The 16,399-nt window shown below is 41.0% G+C and overlaps 1 protein-coding gene across 1 annotated transcript; it reads left to right on the forward strand.

Moving 5' to 3' along the window:
* Positions 1-8,254: 8,254 nt before the first annotated feature.
* LOC149262208 (uncharacterized) lies at positions 8,255-14,221 on the forward strand. The gene is made up of 3 exons (XM_089375870.1): positions 8,255-9,769; positions 9,938-10,844; positions 11,004-14,221. Exons 1-3 carry the CDS (start codon positions 8,255-8,257, stop codon positions 14,219-14,221), a joined length of 5,640 nt encoding a protein of 1,879 aa, XP_089231996.1.
* Positions 14,222-16,399: the final 2,178 nt, after the last annotated feature.

Consider the following 16,399-nt stretch of genomic DNA (forward strand, 5'->3'; position numbering starts at 1 on the left):
GGAAGAGTACAAGGTCAAGCATAGAAAGTCTACTCCTTACCATCCGCAAGCAAATCAAGTGGAGTCCACAAACAAAGTTATTGAAGGCATCATTACCAAGACTGTTCATCTACACAGAAGAGATTGGGAAGAAAGGCTTCCTGAAGCCTTATGGGCCTACAAAACTACATGGAGGAACACAATAGGACATTCTTCCTATGAACTTCTTTATGGGAAAGAAGTTCTGCTCCCTATTGAGTTCCAAGTTAGAACCTTCAAGATGGCGGTTCGATTGGGAATGGACCTATCAGAAGCTCAAAAGCATAGAATGGAGCAGTTGAATGAACTAGATGAGATCAGATAAGAAGCAATCCTAAGAACTGATCTAGTTCAATATCAAAGAGCTAAGTGGCATGACAATTACTCAAGGAGAAAAAGTTTCAAGAAGGAGATTGGGCATTGCTATTTGATTCCAAGTTCAAAGATTTCAAAGGTAAATTTTAGACTCATTGGCTTGGGCCATACGAAATTGACGAAGTCTTTAGTAATGGAGCAGTAAGAATCAAAACCATTGATGAATATCAAACTCCTCTCATTGTGAATGGTCACAAATTGAAGATCTATCATAAGCCACTCTCAAAGGAGGAATTTGTCAAAATCTTTCAAGATAATTCTGCAATAAGGCTGGTGAAGAAGAATCCTTCTTCTCCACCAGCCTAGTCTTTGTTCTTTTCATTGTTTCTTAAAAAAAAAAAATGTATAAGCCTGAAAACCAATCACTGATTGGCAGTCTTATACAAAAAATACAGGGTGAAAATTAGAAACTTCTGACGCCCTATATTTTCCAAAAAGGAAATCCCTCTCATTTCATTCATAGTTGTTCCATTTCATGTCATTTCACTTCACTTCATTCCATTTCATCATCGCATTTCACCAAAAAAAAGTCCTTTCATGTCCAATTTTCATATATCATTCATTGAATCATAATTCATTTCCATCTATCTCCATTCAGTCATATGTTCATTGTGTCAGTTTTGGCAGCTGAATTCTGATTCCGCAACTGATTGTTGATTCCGCAGCTAATACTTCGTTACTCAGCACTGACAGTCAGATGTTAGCCAAATAATGGTAATAACCAAATGCAGGAATGGAAGAGGAAGATATTTTGAAGATGTTAGCACCTAAAGCACCAACAAGAAGCAACCAATCAAAGGTCAGTGGACGGAAGTGGTAAGATTCTAAGGTATGAGCAAAATTTATTTCAAATAACATTTTAAAGCACATAATCTATATAGTTGTGAAACCATCGGCTCCATTATGTGTAATGATTCGCATTGATAGCTTTCATAACTCCTCCATGACCTTTGCATAATTCCACCACGAACTCCACATCAATTTCTAACGGCCTCATGATTCGCCTTTGAATCTAACTCGTACTTAATTGTACGCCTGCATTCCACCTGTTGAACCGGGTAATTATGAAGATGTAGTCTATTTGACCACGTCTCTTCTCTACCGCAAAAATCTGCAGTCGTTTTATGAACGTGCTAACGTCCACTCTGAGGCCTTTTAATTCAAAGCTCCGCCAGACCCACTCTGTTTCCATACTCTCCCATTGAAGATTGCGTTTGTTAGTACTGGCTTGTTTATACAAGCCTTTGCTCCGTGAACTCATTTTCATTGCATGTTCTGTGTCCTTTTGTTTTACAACTACTAGTTTTCTCCACAATCCTTCTCGATCTTCTGTTCACACAACCATTCCACCTCCATCAATCCAACACTTACAGTCCATCTCCCACAGAGGTATTTTTAAGGTAGAAGGAAGGAATGGGCCTTCTGGTAAGAACAGAGCCAGACGGGCCTAAATTCATGGAGGGGTATCCATAGTTAAAAAGCATATTAAGGAAGGCACGGTGGCTGCAATTCATCCAAAAATTCATAGGTCACAATAAAGAAGTCATGAAGACATTTGCAAGGTCTTTTAACGGTGTGGAAGTTGAGGTTGGAGATCTCAAATTTTCAGTCACAAAGGCATCCATTGCAGCAGCAACGAAGCTTCCACGGGAGGGGGAACGATGGTTCAAAAACAAAGACTTTGATGAGAGGGCTTGGAGGATTATCTTGTGTAATCCAGGTATGGATATAACCATTTTCAAACATGAAATCGTTGTCTCTGCTCTAGAGGAAAAGTGGACTAGTTTATTATTGATAATTTAGAAGTTTATTACATGTGAAGGACGGTTTGGGTCCATGTACATGTACCACATCAGGTTACTAATGAATTTTCTGGAAAATCAAACCATCAATTTGTCTTATTTCCTATTGAGTAGCCTAAAAAAGATGTCCACAACTATACAAAGACAAAGACAAACAAAGACAAAACCCCAAAACAAAATAAAATTGAAAAAAGTAAGAAAGAGGTTGTCTTGCACATATGGTGCGTCACACTTCATCAGTTTATGACTCCCGGATTGATAATTAATGTTGCAATTTAGGACATACTAAATTGACTAAACGGTACTACTATGATTGGTCTAAGCATAGAGATTTATTGTTTTGTTACAATGACAAGTGAAACTTATCCAAGTAAGCTTACTAGATTTCAGCTAAGGCAATAAGGGCAAGACAAAACAACCCTGTTTAGAGGCCATGGGGAACTAAATCTCAACAACTGAACGGATAAGATCAAATAGTGTCAAATGGCTTATTGACATGGATGGATCTCTTCATGCATGGGCTAAGAAAGGCTATAGGCCAAACTAAGGCAATGGGTCTAATAGACTAGTCTTTCCTGTAATGGTAGAATGAACCTGCACTCTCAACAACTCCTGTTATGGGGGTCATGGTAGTGCTGTTGGGAAAAGGAAATCTTCATTGTGTATAGGTCCCATATGAGCTCCCATTTCAATTAGTGGGGACTAACTACACCTTCTGCCTCTGTCTCATGGGTGTGCTACTATTGGGAAGGCAAGTTGTATCCGCTGAACTATGGCAATTATGAGCAAGAGGTTATTATGAATGGACAACAATACCTGAAGATCGACTCCTAGGCCAAAAATATAGAAGGAATTACACTTTGAAATTTCTTTTGGCTTTGACTGATTCATGTCGGTTCATGTTTTGAATATATTGTATAATGAACCTTCTGTATCTGTAAAATTGCAATGTAAAAATAGAAGGATCATGTTCATGTTGAATAGTATTACTATTTATGAAATGTGTAATGAAACATATCAAATTATGTTGCAAAGTGATATTCATTTATCATTGACTCCAGTCATTGTTATTACAATAATATGTTGTAGATTCGATCTACTGGGTAGTTACAACAACATTCAGTATGTTTGAGATTGCATAAGAAAATATGGTGGAAGTGTCTATGAGGCCTGCAAAGTAAAAATTCTTAAATATTGTGATCCTGCAATAATATGGTTGGAAATATTCAATACCTCATTAGTCTAATAATATTACAATTATTAGTTTAATAATAATGAAACTCTAAGTTTAATTTATGATAATTGTGTTAGTAAGTATTATGTAAACAATAATTCAAGCCAAGCCAATTCTTATAGATCAATCCAACCGAAGAAAAAAAGAAAAGAAAATGATAATGAAAAATCCATTTGATTATGCGCTTACCAACAAAGTGCAAGAAAAAATGTCTGGAAAAAATTGGGGTAGGTCATTTCAGGATGTTTGTTTATGCAAAAACATGAAAATAGAGTAATTTCAAACATTTAATAGATTAGAAATCATCAACATGTTTTTTTCCAGTTCAGACCAGATTTTCCAACTATTAAAACTAGCTATCATATACTATACCTTTCTAGAAAATAAGAAAAAGGATTGATCACCATTTTTGCAACAACTTTTGTGTAAGCTACACAGACAAAATGGTTCACTCCATTTTCCATAGCAATTCTGGTAATGATATTCATTCCTACAATGCATGCTTGAGCTGCAAGAATATCTATATGAGGTTTGAATGAGGCCAACAAACTACCCATTTTTTCATAGTCCAGCCCAGAAGAACTTAACCAATCAAAATTAACCTTTTCAACTCTTTGGAAAACTATTATGTAAGGGGATTTTATTCAAGTTAATTTCATTCTCTTCAAATGTCATTTGGTGAGGATAGAAATAAGTAGGTGAAGAATCAAGACTATTAGGTGATAAAAGATGAATTTTACTATTTTGTGCATAATGTTTGCAATCAAAACACTGTAAATAGAGGTGCTCATCTTACAAGGATGTCTTCGGTTCAATAATTTTGCTTAGTACATGCTTGATCACTCTGCAACTCTTTCCTGTACTAATTATGTGACTGATTCCTTTTTATATTGTGAAATACCTTGTTGGTCTCTCGATAGGATGCATCAAAATTGTTCAAGTGAGAATATGCCCATATTTAAACAACATAATCAAAATCCAAGACCAATTACCAAAGGTACTATTATGACTAGTCTAAACATAGAGATTTATTGTTTTGTTACAATGACAAGTGAAACTTCTTCATGCAATCTCATATATAAATGGGAGGAATCTAGTTCTGCCACTACAACAAGAGATAGGGAAAGGGATATTGAAACTCAGAAGGTTAGAGAATTGAACTAAAAGTGAAAACTATAGATAGGTTCTATGCTTATAGAAAATCTATATAGTGGAAATACAACACTGATAGAGCTAGAATTATTAGATTAAGGACATGGAATAGATTTTGAATTTGGAACTACTAATTACTGATTGGATGCACTAAAGAGGAGCTCTAGTCTGCCAATATGAGAAGAGTTTTAGAGATAGAATCAAACCTAGAGAGATTGTGAACTTATAGACTCGGACCTACGGCAAGATCAAGGCACAACCAATTGAGACAAAAAGATAGAGTCTCTCCATTTCTAGGAGGAGCAGGCACTACATAAGAGTTCATTAAAACTAGTTGTTAGATTCTAGTAGTTACTTTACAGCTTATGGAGAGATAGGTGTTATAGTATACTCTTCACAACTTCTTAGTTGATGGAGACTTCCATAGTATGGCAGAATGTTTTTGTCCCACTGTTAAATCTAAATCAGAGCAGTGGTTGGGTTCTCATGTTGATTGGAAGCTTCAAGAAAAGGAAACAATGAGTAAGGTATTTTTTCTAAAATATATCAAGGGGGTTATGGGGTTATTGAATAACTGATTGTAGCCACTATGACAAAGGAACCTAAATCGAAATAAACAAGAAGAACTTTGTTGCAACTTGCAAGTCTGCATAAATTGTAGTGCTTAAACCAAAATTTGGTTGTCAAAATGAAGAGTGATATTGAAACTTTTTGTCATATAACATAAATTGATTATCAAATCCAGTTGTTTTAATATCATTTATTTATAATACATTCTATGCTCAACTGAATAGAGATGTTTGTGGTCTGCAATTTTTTTTTTCCAATGATGTTGAATTATAATTACAACTAATGCCACTTCAAACTTCAAAAGTGTGTGTTATTATTCTTAAATTGTACACTTGCATCAATATTGAAAGATTAGTTTAGTAATAAAAAAATAAACTGCAGGACTAGCCTAGTGGAAGCATGATGAGTGTTTTGAGTTGGGATTTTCTTTCTATCATGAATTCAATGTGTTACATATTTCACCAATAAGGCTTTCTTAACTTCTTCCACCATGCTTTGGTTAGAAGGCTAAGATAAAAAGGTAGTTTTGTCTTATACTAATTATTGCATAATTGAAATTATACTACATTTCATGTTTTATTTGGAATGCTTTATAGAGACAGAGGCATAGTTTGCTTCAAATGATAGAAATTATGTGTAGAGAGCTCATAGCTCATGGAGTTCCAAGTACCATAAGTTCATACAATGATTTAGTTCTGTTGTGCTTTGTGTGGAGAGCATTGAAAGAACACAAATAATAGTCAATGATTATGCATATGACAGAGCGAAGTACAAAGAATTGTTGAGTGAATCCAATGTGGATATATATGTCTCATATTGTTTATACAATGTTTGTTGGTATGTTATTGCGTAGTGAGTGGATTTTAGGGTTGATTCATCTATTGCAGAAGTCTATGATGCCTTTATATGCATTTCAATTGCAATTGCTGAGTGAGAGAGGCTTTTACTACTTATGTTTCACATAACAGACTTACCAAAATATTGACATTTGATGTTGGGCCATCTCTTGCAGCTAGGTGACCCTTCACAATATGAAGGATTTTTATGTCTATAGTGGTTAGGAGAGTGGAATGGATAAGCAACTGTGAGATCATAAAATTGCAGAAATTTTTCTCTTTTCTTCTATGCTACTCTTTGTTGCTGCCTTAGGGCGTTTCCTTTGCAACATGTTGTGCAATTGTTAGTTATTTTAATTTTTAGGAGTTGCACAATGTTAATAACTAATATATATGGGATGGTATGAATATATTGGATTATTATGGTGTCCATACTAATTGTTCGTATGAATTTGCTATGCAGAAAATTTAAATCTCTTTTTGCTTTGAGGACAAATGATACAATCTTCATTCACAATTTCTATAAGAAAACAAGTGCTTCAGGGCAGCTTAATCTGTGTCACTGAAGATATAAATTATACGATGGGTAAACTTGCATAAAAAATTATAACCTACATTGCTCAACGCTAAATTAACATTAGTTAATAGGAAAATTGAATCCTATAGTCTTGTTTGGGAGGAAGTAATAAATTAACGTGTGAAGTGGATAAATTAATTGTTTGCTTATGCACAAGGACTTGCATAAATTTTGGTTAATTTTTTGCTTAGGCACACATACTGGTATAAATTTTTGTAGGTAGTAACCACAAGTAAGTCTACACATTTATCTGGTCCCTATCCATGCAGGCAGGAAAGACGTGAGAGGTTGGGGGGAAAATGAGCAGGTTATACAGTTAAGCAGGGATATTCTATATGTTTAGAGCGTCCCCACGTGCCTCACAACCCTACCCCTTGGGAAGGCATATGGAATTTCCCCTCTATTCCCAAAATAGACGATTTTTGCTGGATCCTCTATCACCAAAAAATCTTCACGGAGGACAGACTTCAAAAAAGAGGATTTAATGGGCCCTCTAGATGCATTCTTTGCAAGGAAAACTCTGAAACTGCCCTCCATATTATGATTGAATGTAATTTTACAGTCTCTATTTGGCAGGAACTGCTGGAAGGTTGGAACTACGATCTCATGCTCCCCACTTCTATTCAAGATTTATTGGTAGGCTGGATGGCCAGATACACAAGCACTCAACCAAAAAACAAAACGATTAGATTAGCTTGGAGCGCATTGCCAAAATTCATTAGTTGGCAGGTTTGGCTGGAAAGAAATAGGAGGATTTTCCGGAACAAAATTCAGGACCACAGAATAGTAGCCAACTCAGTGAAAATCCAATTAAGGGAGTGGCTGGAAGGCACAGGTGATGACTCAAATATGAGCCAGCAAGACAGAGACCTGGGTTTTGTCCTCAAGCTTAGCTTCCTCAAGCCAAGAAGCTCCCCTCCAACACTTGAAGATTGGCAAATTAGGAAAAATGAGAAAGATTTTCAAGACTGGATGTCCAATCAATCAACTCCCTCCCTATTCTTCGATGGGGCAGCAAAAGGAAACCCAGGGGAGGTCGGAGCAGGAGGACACATTATTCTGCCAGACAATGCATCGCCTCATACCTTTGCCTGGGGTCTAGGCCATACATCTAGCATACAAGCTAAGGTGTTGGCTCTCCTTCAAGGTGTAACCTTCCTCAAAGATCTAGGAATTCGGGAAGCAAATTTCTTTGGAGACTCCCAAGTAATCATAAGAGTAATGGAAACCATCTCCAACCCAGCAAATCTGCAGCTAGCAAGGCTAATTACAAGAATCAAAAGCATGTCAAAGTCTCTTCACTTGACTTATTTTCATGTCCTGAGAACAAATAATAAAGTAGCAGATACTCAGGCAAACAAGGCAGTTCTCTTAGAGGCTAGAACTATTCTCAAAAATAAGGAAATCTTGTGGGCGCTTATCCCGTAAAAAGACATGTTTTATTGCTTTTTATTAAATCAGTTCGTATGTATCTTTCAGCTTGGACAATTAGCAGCAAAAGTGCACTTTAACAATTGAAGAAAGAGATCACGAAAGATATGATGTTTCAGAGACGGAAGGAGGAAGCGAGAACGGAACTAGGGTTCTGAGCATTCCCTCTACGGCGCCGACGGCACTGCGCGGTATACGCTCAAGGACTGCAAAGGAATCACTGCAGCGTGACAGTGCTGCAGAGCATTAGCAAGGGGCAATGGAACATCCCCAGGGGAGGGCGTCAGAGCCCTCCCCTTCACAGCACGAGCCTGAACAAACAGTAATCTTTGGATCAGTGGATCAGGAAATCCTAAACAAAGGGAAACAGCAGCAAGATGATGAAAAGGAAACCGGACATCGGAAAAACAAGGACAGCTTCACGCAAGAAGGAAAAGAAACTCCAAATGAAAGCCCGAAAATCTCCTCATCAACATGCCGACCAGTGGCTAAAGAACGGCCACGAATAGAGCTGCCCGGCGACAAAATAGACAGGAGAATAGAGTTCATGACAGATCATGCCATCATTGGGAAGTTTATAGGGTTTTGGCTGACTGAGAAAGCCTTATACGGATGGATTGCGGCGAAATGGAAACCCAAAGGAGATGTCACCCTTCAGCTGGGGCCGAAAGGCTTCTTTACCGCAATCTTTTTTTGTCTAGAGGACAAATATAGGATTCTGGGGAACGGGCCTTACTTTTTTAACTCAGCAGGACTATACCTGAGGGAATGGATTCCAAGATTCAACCCAGATAAAGAAGACCTCACGTGGGCGCCGGTTTGGATCAGATTATACTCTCTTCCAGATGAATATTGGGATGAAGACACTCTCAAGGGTATAGGAAATGGAGTGGGAGAATACATCAGAGCGGCAGAAGAAACCAAAACGCGTAAGTATATCTCCTATGCTCGAATATGTGTCTTTATCCGCCTGAATGAAGCTCTACCAGAGTCGGTAACTCTTGCCCACCGAGATGAAGAATGGATCCAGCCTCTCGACTATGAACACGTGCCCTTTCGGTGCAGAAAATGCCATGCACTGGGGCATCTCTTCAGGGACTGCCCTCAAAATGCCAAAGCCAACTCCCCTGACTCTTCTGAAACCCCAACCCAGGACGGCTTCACCAAGGTCTCAAGCCGGAAGCGCTCGCATAAAAAGCCCCAGAATGGGACCAATCCCCAGCCTAACAAACCCCAAAATCCAGCTTCTAAGAACAGCTTTGAGGTTCTTGCTCAGACCCCTGAAGATCAACCCCTGACCTCTGAGTCCAACCCCACTCGCCCATCTTCTTCATCCCACCCACCTTCCTCAGATCCCCCTTCCAAACCTCATTCCCCCATCATCATCCCTTCTATCCTCAGCAGAAGTCAGAAAGAAACAGTGGAGATTCACAAGAACATGGAAGTTGACGGAAAGGCAGACTTACCCCAGGACTCAGAGATCAATAAAGAAGAAAGCAGTCAAGTGCAGCTAATGGAAGAAGAGCCAGAAAGCATAGATCTAAATGGTCTGGATATTCTGGAATTAGAACTAGCCTGCAAAAAGAGAGCATATGATACAATATCTGAGAATCAACTCAATAAGCTCGAAGTGGTTATCTCAAGAGCTTATCATCAACACCAACTAGGGATACAACCAGGAAGTCATTGGGATGGCAGCCTGCGCCCAAAAGATTCTAAAAAGAGAGGAAGGAAAACAGATCTCCAGCGAACAATCGAGATCGGGAAAATCCTGGTAGATTCAGGCAGATATGCCAAGTTAACGAAGTACTACAGGCCCTCCAACAATAGTTGATCCATGAAGCTTGTATCCTGGAACTTAAGAGGGCTTAACAGCCCCGGAAAACTTAGGATGTTAAAAAACATGATTAAAATGGAAAAGCCGCAGATGTGCTTTCTCCAGGAAACCAAATGTAATAGTTCCACCCTAGGCAACATACTCTCAAAAGCTTGGCCAGGTTGTCGGTCGGTTGCTGTAGACGCCTTGGGAGCCTCTGGAGGGCTAGCTATAGCATGGAACACTCAGGCGGTAACTCTCACAGATTTTCATGCCTCTCATCATCTCATACAGGCTGCCTTTCATATATTGGGCACCAACATTCATGGCAACTTATCAAATGTTTATTTTCCGCAAGATACGGGTAGCAAAATCGCGCTCCTTGATACTATAGAAGCTCTGAGCAATAACAGAAGACACCCACTATGGATCGTGGCAGGGGACTTTAATATGATTACCAAAAGTGAGGAAAAGATAGGAGGGAGAATCAGAATGGAACCAGAAGTTGCTCGCTTCAAGGACTTTATCCAAACTGCGTCTCTAATCGATATGCCGTTCTGTAATGGCACCTTCACCTGGAGCAACCGCAGAGCTGGCAAGTTCCAAATCGCCTCCAAATTGGATCGCTTTCTCATCTCAGACAATGCGGTGCACCTAGGAGGAGATATCTCAGCAGAAATACTTGCACACACTGGGTCGGATCATTGGCCAATCGCTCTACAATGGCGGAGACCAGGTGATTTGACGAAAAGACCCTTCCGCTTTGAGGGGTTTTGGCTTACGCACCCTGCATTCAAGGACTTCGTCAAGACCACTTGGACATCCTTCGAACCCCCAGAAGGTGCAAAAATGTATCAGTTTCAACAGAAGCTAAGATTTCTAAAAAATCAACTAAAAAGATGGAATAGGGAGACCTTTGGAAACATATTTAAGGCGCAACAAGAGTTGAATCAGGAACTGGTGAATCTCCAACAAAAGATAATCACAGAAGGGCATACGGAGGCTACACTGGATCAGGAACGGCTCATTCACAGTCAGCTCGAAGACAGAAGAAAGCAGGAGGAAATCTACTGGAGGCAAAAGTCAAGGGTCAGGTGGCTGAAGGAGGGGGAGCGCAACACCAAATTCTTCCACAGAACCACGGTGCAGAGAAGGATGCATAATAATATCCCCTTCATCCAGAATCAAATAGGGGAAAAAGTAGAGAAGCATGAGGAAATCGAAGAGGTTCTCCTCAATCATTTCCAACATGTCCACCGGGAACCAATAGAAGATCGGCAACAGGCTATTGGGAAAATAATCAGCAATGTGCCAAAACTCATCACGGAGGAACACAATGAGCTTCTCATGCGCCCTATTCTTCCACAGGAGGTAGACGAGGCAATGTCCCAGCTCAAAGAAGGAAAGGCCCCTGGCCCAGATGGATTCACCACCACGTTCTTCCACGCTTTTTGGGACATGATAAAGTTGGAGGTTTGGCAGATTGTAGAGGAATCAAGGGCCATGCGCTGGCTTCTCCCCTCCCTCAACTCCACTTTTATCACTCTCATCCCTAAAGAGGAGGATTCCATTACCCCTGACAAGTTCAGGCCCATAGCTCTTTGTAACGTCATATACAAAGTCATATCAAAAGTTATTGCAAACAGGCTTAAACCCCTATTACCTCTGCTTATCTCTCCGGAACAGTCGGGGTACGTGGAAGGACGACAGATAATGGATGGCATCCTCCTCACGCACGAGATAATCCACTCCCTCAAGCATTCCAAACAAGCAGGTATGATACTCAAACTGGATCTCTCTAAAGCTTTCGATAAGCTCAGTTGGACTTATATTCATCACATGTTAAAAGCTTTTGGATTTGGCTCCATGTGGATTCGCTGGATCATGAGCCTAATCACTTCCACTCACTTTTCCATCCTGGTGAATGGTATCCCTTCCCGCCCTTTCAAGCCCTCTCGAGGTATCAGGCAAGGTGATCCCCTATCCCCCTTCCTCTTTGTTCTTATGGCTGAGGGTCTTGGTAGACACATCAAACACGCCCTCCATTCTCAACAGCTTAAAGGCATTTCTGTTCACAATACCCCTGCCACCTCTCATCAGCAATTCGTTGATGATACCATGCTTTTTGGCTATCCTTCTGTCCAGGAAGCCTCTCGCTTAAAATCCCTCCTCAACGACTTCTCTGAGGCTTCTGGCACCCATGTCAATAACTCCAAGTCGCAGATCTTCTTCTTTCACACTCCTCCTTCTGTTAAATCTGTTGTCACTCGCATTCTTGGCTTCCCCTCTGCTACCCTCCCCTCCAAATATCTTGGAGCTCCCCTCACTGCCTCTGCCATAAAGCATCCCGCTTGGCGCTCTCTCCTAGACAAGCTTGAGTCCCGTCTCAACCTTTGGACCTACAGATCTCTAAACCTTGCCAGTAGGGTGGTGCTCATCAAATCTGTCCTTCAAGCCATGCCGCTCTACCTCTTCTCCACCCTAGCAACACCTAAGTGGGTCCTTAAAAGAATAAGGAGCCTACAGCGTGATTTTCTTTGGGGCAGCTCGGCTACCAACCGTAAATGGGCTTTGGTTAAATGGTCTACTGTATGCATGCCCAAAGACAAGGGTGGCATTGGGCTAAGGGACCCAGAGTATAGCAACTCCATCATGAATGCTAAGATTTGGTGGCAATGGATCACTAACCCAGAAAAGCCGTGGGTAAAAATCTGGACAGCCAAATATGCTAACAACAGACCCCAAGAAGAGCTCATCAGATTTATTCCCACTGAAAAAGGGTCGTTAATCTGGAATGCGGCCAAACAGCACTATCGGCTAATTCAACAGCACAGCTTCTGGGAAATTAGGAATGGCCGCACGGCTAGATTCTGGACAGATGCCTGGAACCAAATGCCCAAGCTTACTAGTGTTCTTCATCCATCTATGATACCAGACAGGCCGGAGCAGCAGCAGGATAAAGTTCATCATTTTTGGATGCAGGAGTTGGAGCACGGATTCAGAAAATGGAGACAGAGTAACCAAATTCTCAATAACATAAATACACAGGAGGCAGAAGAATTTGAGAAAGAGCTAAGAAAACGAAGCATAAGGCAGGATGAAGGCCACGACATTCTCAGATGGGGTTATCAACCCAAAGGGACCTACACCACCTCCGAAGCCTACAAGTTGGTCTGCAACTTCCCCTCTCCTACTGATCCATTATGGAGCAAAATATGGGGACTCGGATCATGGCCCAAAATCTCCTACTTCCTCTGGCTGGTAGGACATAAAAGAATTCTCACATGGGATAAACTAAGGAGACGAAGCTTTCAAGGCCCCTCTATTTGCCATAACTGCTTTCAAAGCGAAGAGACCCTTCAGCACCTCTTAGATACCTGCTCCTTAGCCAATCAGTTATGGGAAAAGGTGAGCTTCAGATGCCAAAAAAGTTGCAGAGGGGATAACGACATCATCAATTCCATAAGGCAATGGCCAAAGAACCCCTACAATTGTGAGATCCTCAACCACCTGTGGAAAATCATCCCGGGAATTGTCCTTTGGAATATCTGGAAGGAAAGAAATAAACGTATCTTCAAAAACAAGCGCTCTCCTATTGAAGAAATATGGAACAGGCTACACGGGAATCTCAAAGAAACTATGTTGCTCCGATCTTGGACGAAGGAGGATCTCCCCTCTACAGATAATGAGAAAAACATCCTCGATAATTGGCAACTGCAACTGCCACAAGAAGTCTCCAAGCATAGCCCTTCCAATAGTAATATCAAGGACAACAGCTGCTGGAACGCCCCCCCTATTAACTCATTCAAACTCAACTTTGATGGGGCTTCCAAAGGCAATCCTGGAGCAGCTGGATATGGAGGAATTCTGAGGAACCATGAAGGTACTCCTCTGCAGATCTACTTTGGAAATATGGGGTGGGATACCAACAACTCCGCAGAGCTAGAGGGCCTCTGGCAAGGTCTCTTACTAGCGGGGAACCTCAACCTTCAACCATTGATTGTGGAAGGGGACTCCCAGATCCTCATCAACATGGCCACTCGCATACAGAATGGCTCCCAAGCCAGGAAAATTGCTTCCAGTTGGAGATTAGAAGCGAGGCTAAACATCATGGCTCAGTATCTGCGCAATAATAGAGCCATCTCCTTTAATCACATAAAAAGAGAGGGCAACAAGATAGCTGACCTCCTGGCCAACATTGGGGTAGAAAATGAACAGATCATCCTATCAGGAAACACGGATATCATTCCGAACAATCTCCAGGCACAGGATTGTGAAAGCCTTATCCAAAGAGATGCAGTCTCCCCGGATGCGGGTGTCAGTACGTCTGCAAGTGAAGGGCCACATGGCCAACATGTGCCGCCTCGTGACCTTCAGTGGAATTCATTACCGATTGCCGCCGAGGAATAAAGTTCTGAAACGATTGCACAGGGCCTTCAATGCAACACAAGGTGAATTGGTTTGGTTGCAGAGAGCATTTATGGCGTCCAGGAATCGAGAGAATGTTGAGAAGCTTAAATTGGGAGAAAGAATGGGGCAGGTCCATACTCAGAGTAAGGAGCACGCCGCGAAGGTTTGTGTTGGCTATCTCTTCCTCCAGGAAGCAGCCTCGGCTGTTACAGCTAGTTTACAAGAGGTCAAGGGACATTTCGAGCTCGTATGCCCTGTTGATAGCGGTGTGGGTGATACTGTGCTTCGTTCAAGATCTGGTGGGAGAGAACTATTCTCCGTCAAGCGGGGGAAACCTTCAATTGACGCTCTGTTTCACTCCGCCAGCATCACTGCAAATATGGTCAGACCAAGGGAAAGGATGCCTTGTAGACGAGGCACAAGTCGAGGAGGCTCATCACGCCATCCCGCTGCGGATTCCCACCACCATTGCTGTTGTTGTTACTGCCACAGAAGGGCAGGGGCTACTCCCATACAGGCTGCTCAATTCATGGACACGGGCGGCCCCAATGCAGGACCACCCTCTCTTCCAGCGTTTGGAACTGCCGTTTTCACCCTCGGCAGCTCGAGGAATAATTCATGCATCAATGCACACATCTCAGTCTTATTCATTGAGGACACTCAGGAAGGTGAGGGCGGTTCGGGCAGCAAGGAGGCGCTATCAGATGAGCAACCGGAAATCGTCGAGGAAAAGACAGAGGAAATCCCTGAGCAGACTCCCATCCAACCTCAGAAGCAGGAGGCGTCGACCTCCAAGAAAGCTGCAGTGGAAGAAAAGGAAGGCCTCCCTGAACATTACGGATGGTGTCCGATCATCGAGGAGAAGCCCGAGGAGTAGAACTCTGCGGCAAGCTCCGACGTCCTTCACTTTTGTTCAGGTCTGGTTTAAGTCCTCTGTCTCGGTCTCTGTCTGTGTCTGGGTCTGGTATAGGGTATATGTTTATGTCGGTGTCTCTCAAGTTCATATACAGGTCTATATTTGCTATGGCTCTGATAGTAGGATTCGTAAAGGCGCTGTCATAGGTCCTCTGTCGCCCCTGCGAGGGAAGTTTTTGAGTTTCACAGCCCCTGCGTGGGTTATTTTTGCTTGGATTGAAAACAATGTTGTGGTTTGTGGCGTTCTGGATGACATTCTGGTTGGAAATGCTGCCCCTGCGTGGGCTAATATGGAGTCGCGAGCTGATAACCCACAGAGCCACAGTCGGCCTTGGGCAACCTGACTTTCTGTTTGTAATGTTTTCCTGTACATAATATAATAGAATAGCATAGATTTACTGAGAAAAAACAATTGTAGAAAGAGGAAGCATATCAGAACAAGTGCCAATTCCCATTTGGTAGAAAGGCACGTTGAAAACTGCTCCTCCCTTTGTAACCGATTGAGAAGCTATTAGCCAAGCAGATAATGAAATCCCATAACCGTTCTTGTAAAAAAAAAAGGTCTACACATTTATAGTTTTACTCAAGTGCCGAGGAAAACATAAATAGTGGTGCCAAGTAACTCTAGGTAAGTATATTTATTTACATGCTATTTTTATCCATTTTTTTTATGCAAAGACTTCTTAAAATGGTGGGAGGTAATTAATGGTAAATGTGTTATATACCTAAATATGAATTATTTTTAAAGATTTTATTTAGATGCTTTGCCAAGCTCAAGAATAAAAAATCACTATACAAATATTTAAAAACCATACATGAATATTACAACCATATCCATAAATTATGACAAAAAGCGGCACAATTATCACTTGACATTATATTGTGTAAACACTGCAAGAAAACTTGAGTTATGATTAATAATTTTTTTTAATATAAAAAAATATATATTTATTTTTTAAAATTAAATATTATAAATTATATTAATCAAATAAACAAACAAAGCAATAATTTTATTTTATTTTATTTTTATTTTTTTTCATGTGGTTCACAACACCCTGGTCAATGAGTGGTCGCTACGTCCACAGGAAAATCTGGGCTAATCACCCCTCGCCCTACTGGAAAGACCTGACCCCAAGTGTTTCAGGGGGAATCAACCTTGTGACCTCCAGATGGCGAGACACAGTTTTGAACCACTGAACTAACTGGCTAACAAAGCAATAACTTAAATAGACAAACAAAACAATAAATTAATATTAAAAAAAA

Source organism: Pinus tabuliformis, chromosome 6 (genome assembly GCF_031772625.1).
Source record: "Pinus tabuliformis cultivar Carrire ecotype Pingquan chromosome 6, CPIR1, whole genome shotgun sequence".
Classification (NCBI taxonomy): Eukaryota; Viridiplantae; Streptophyta; class Pinopsida; order Pinales; family Pinaceae; genus Pinus; species Pinus tabuliformis.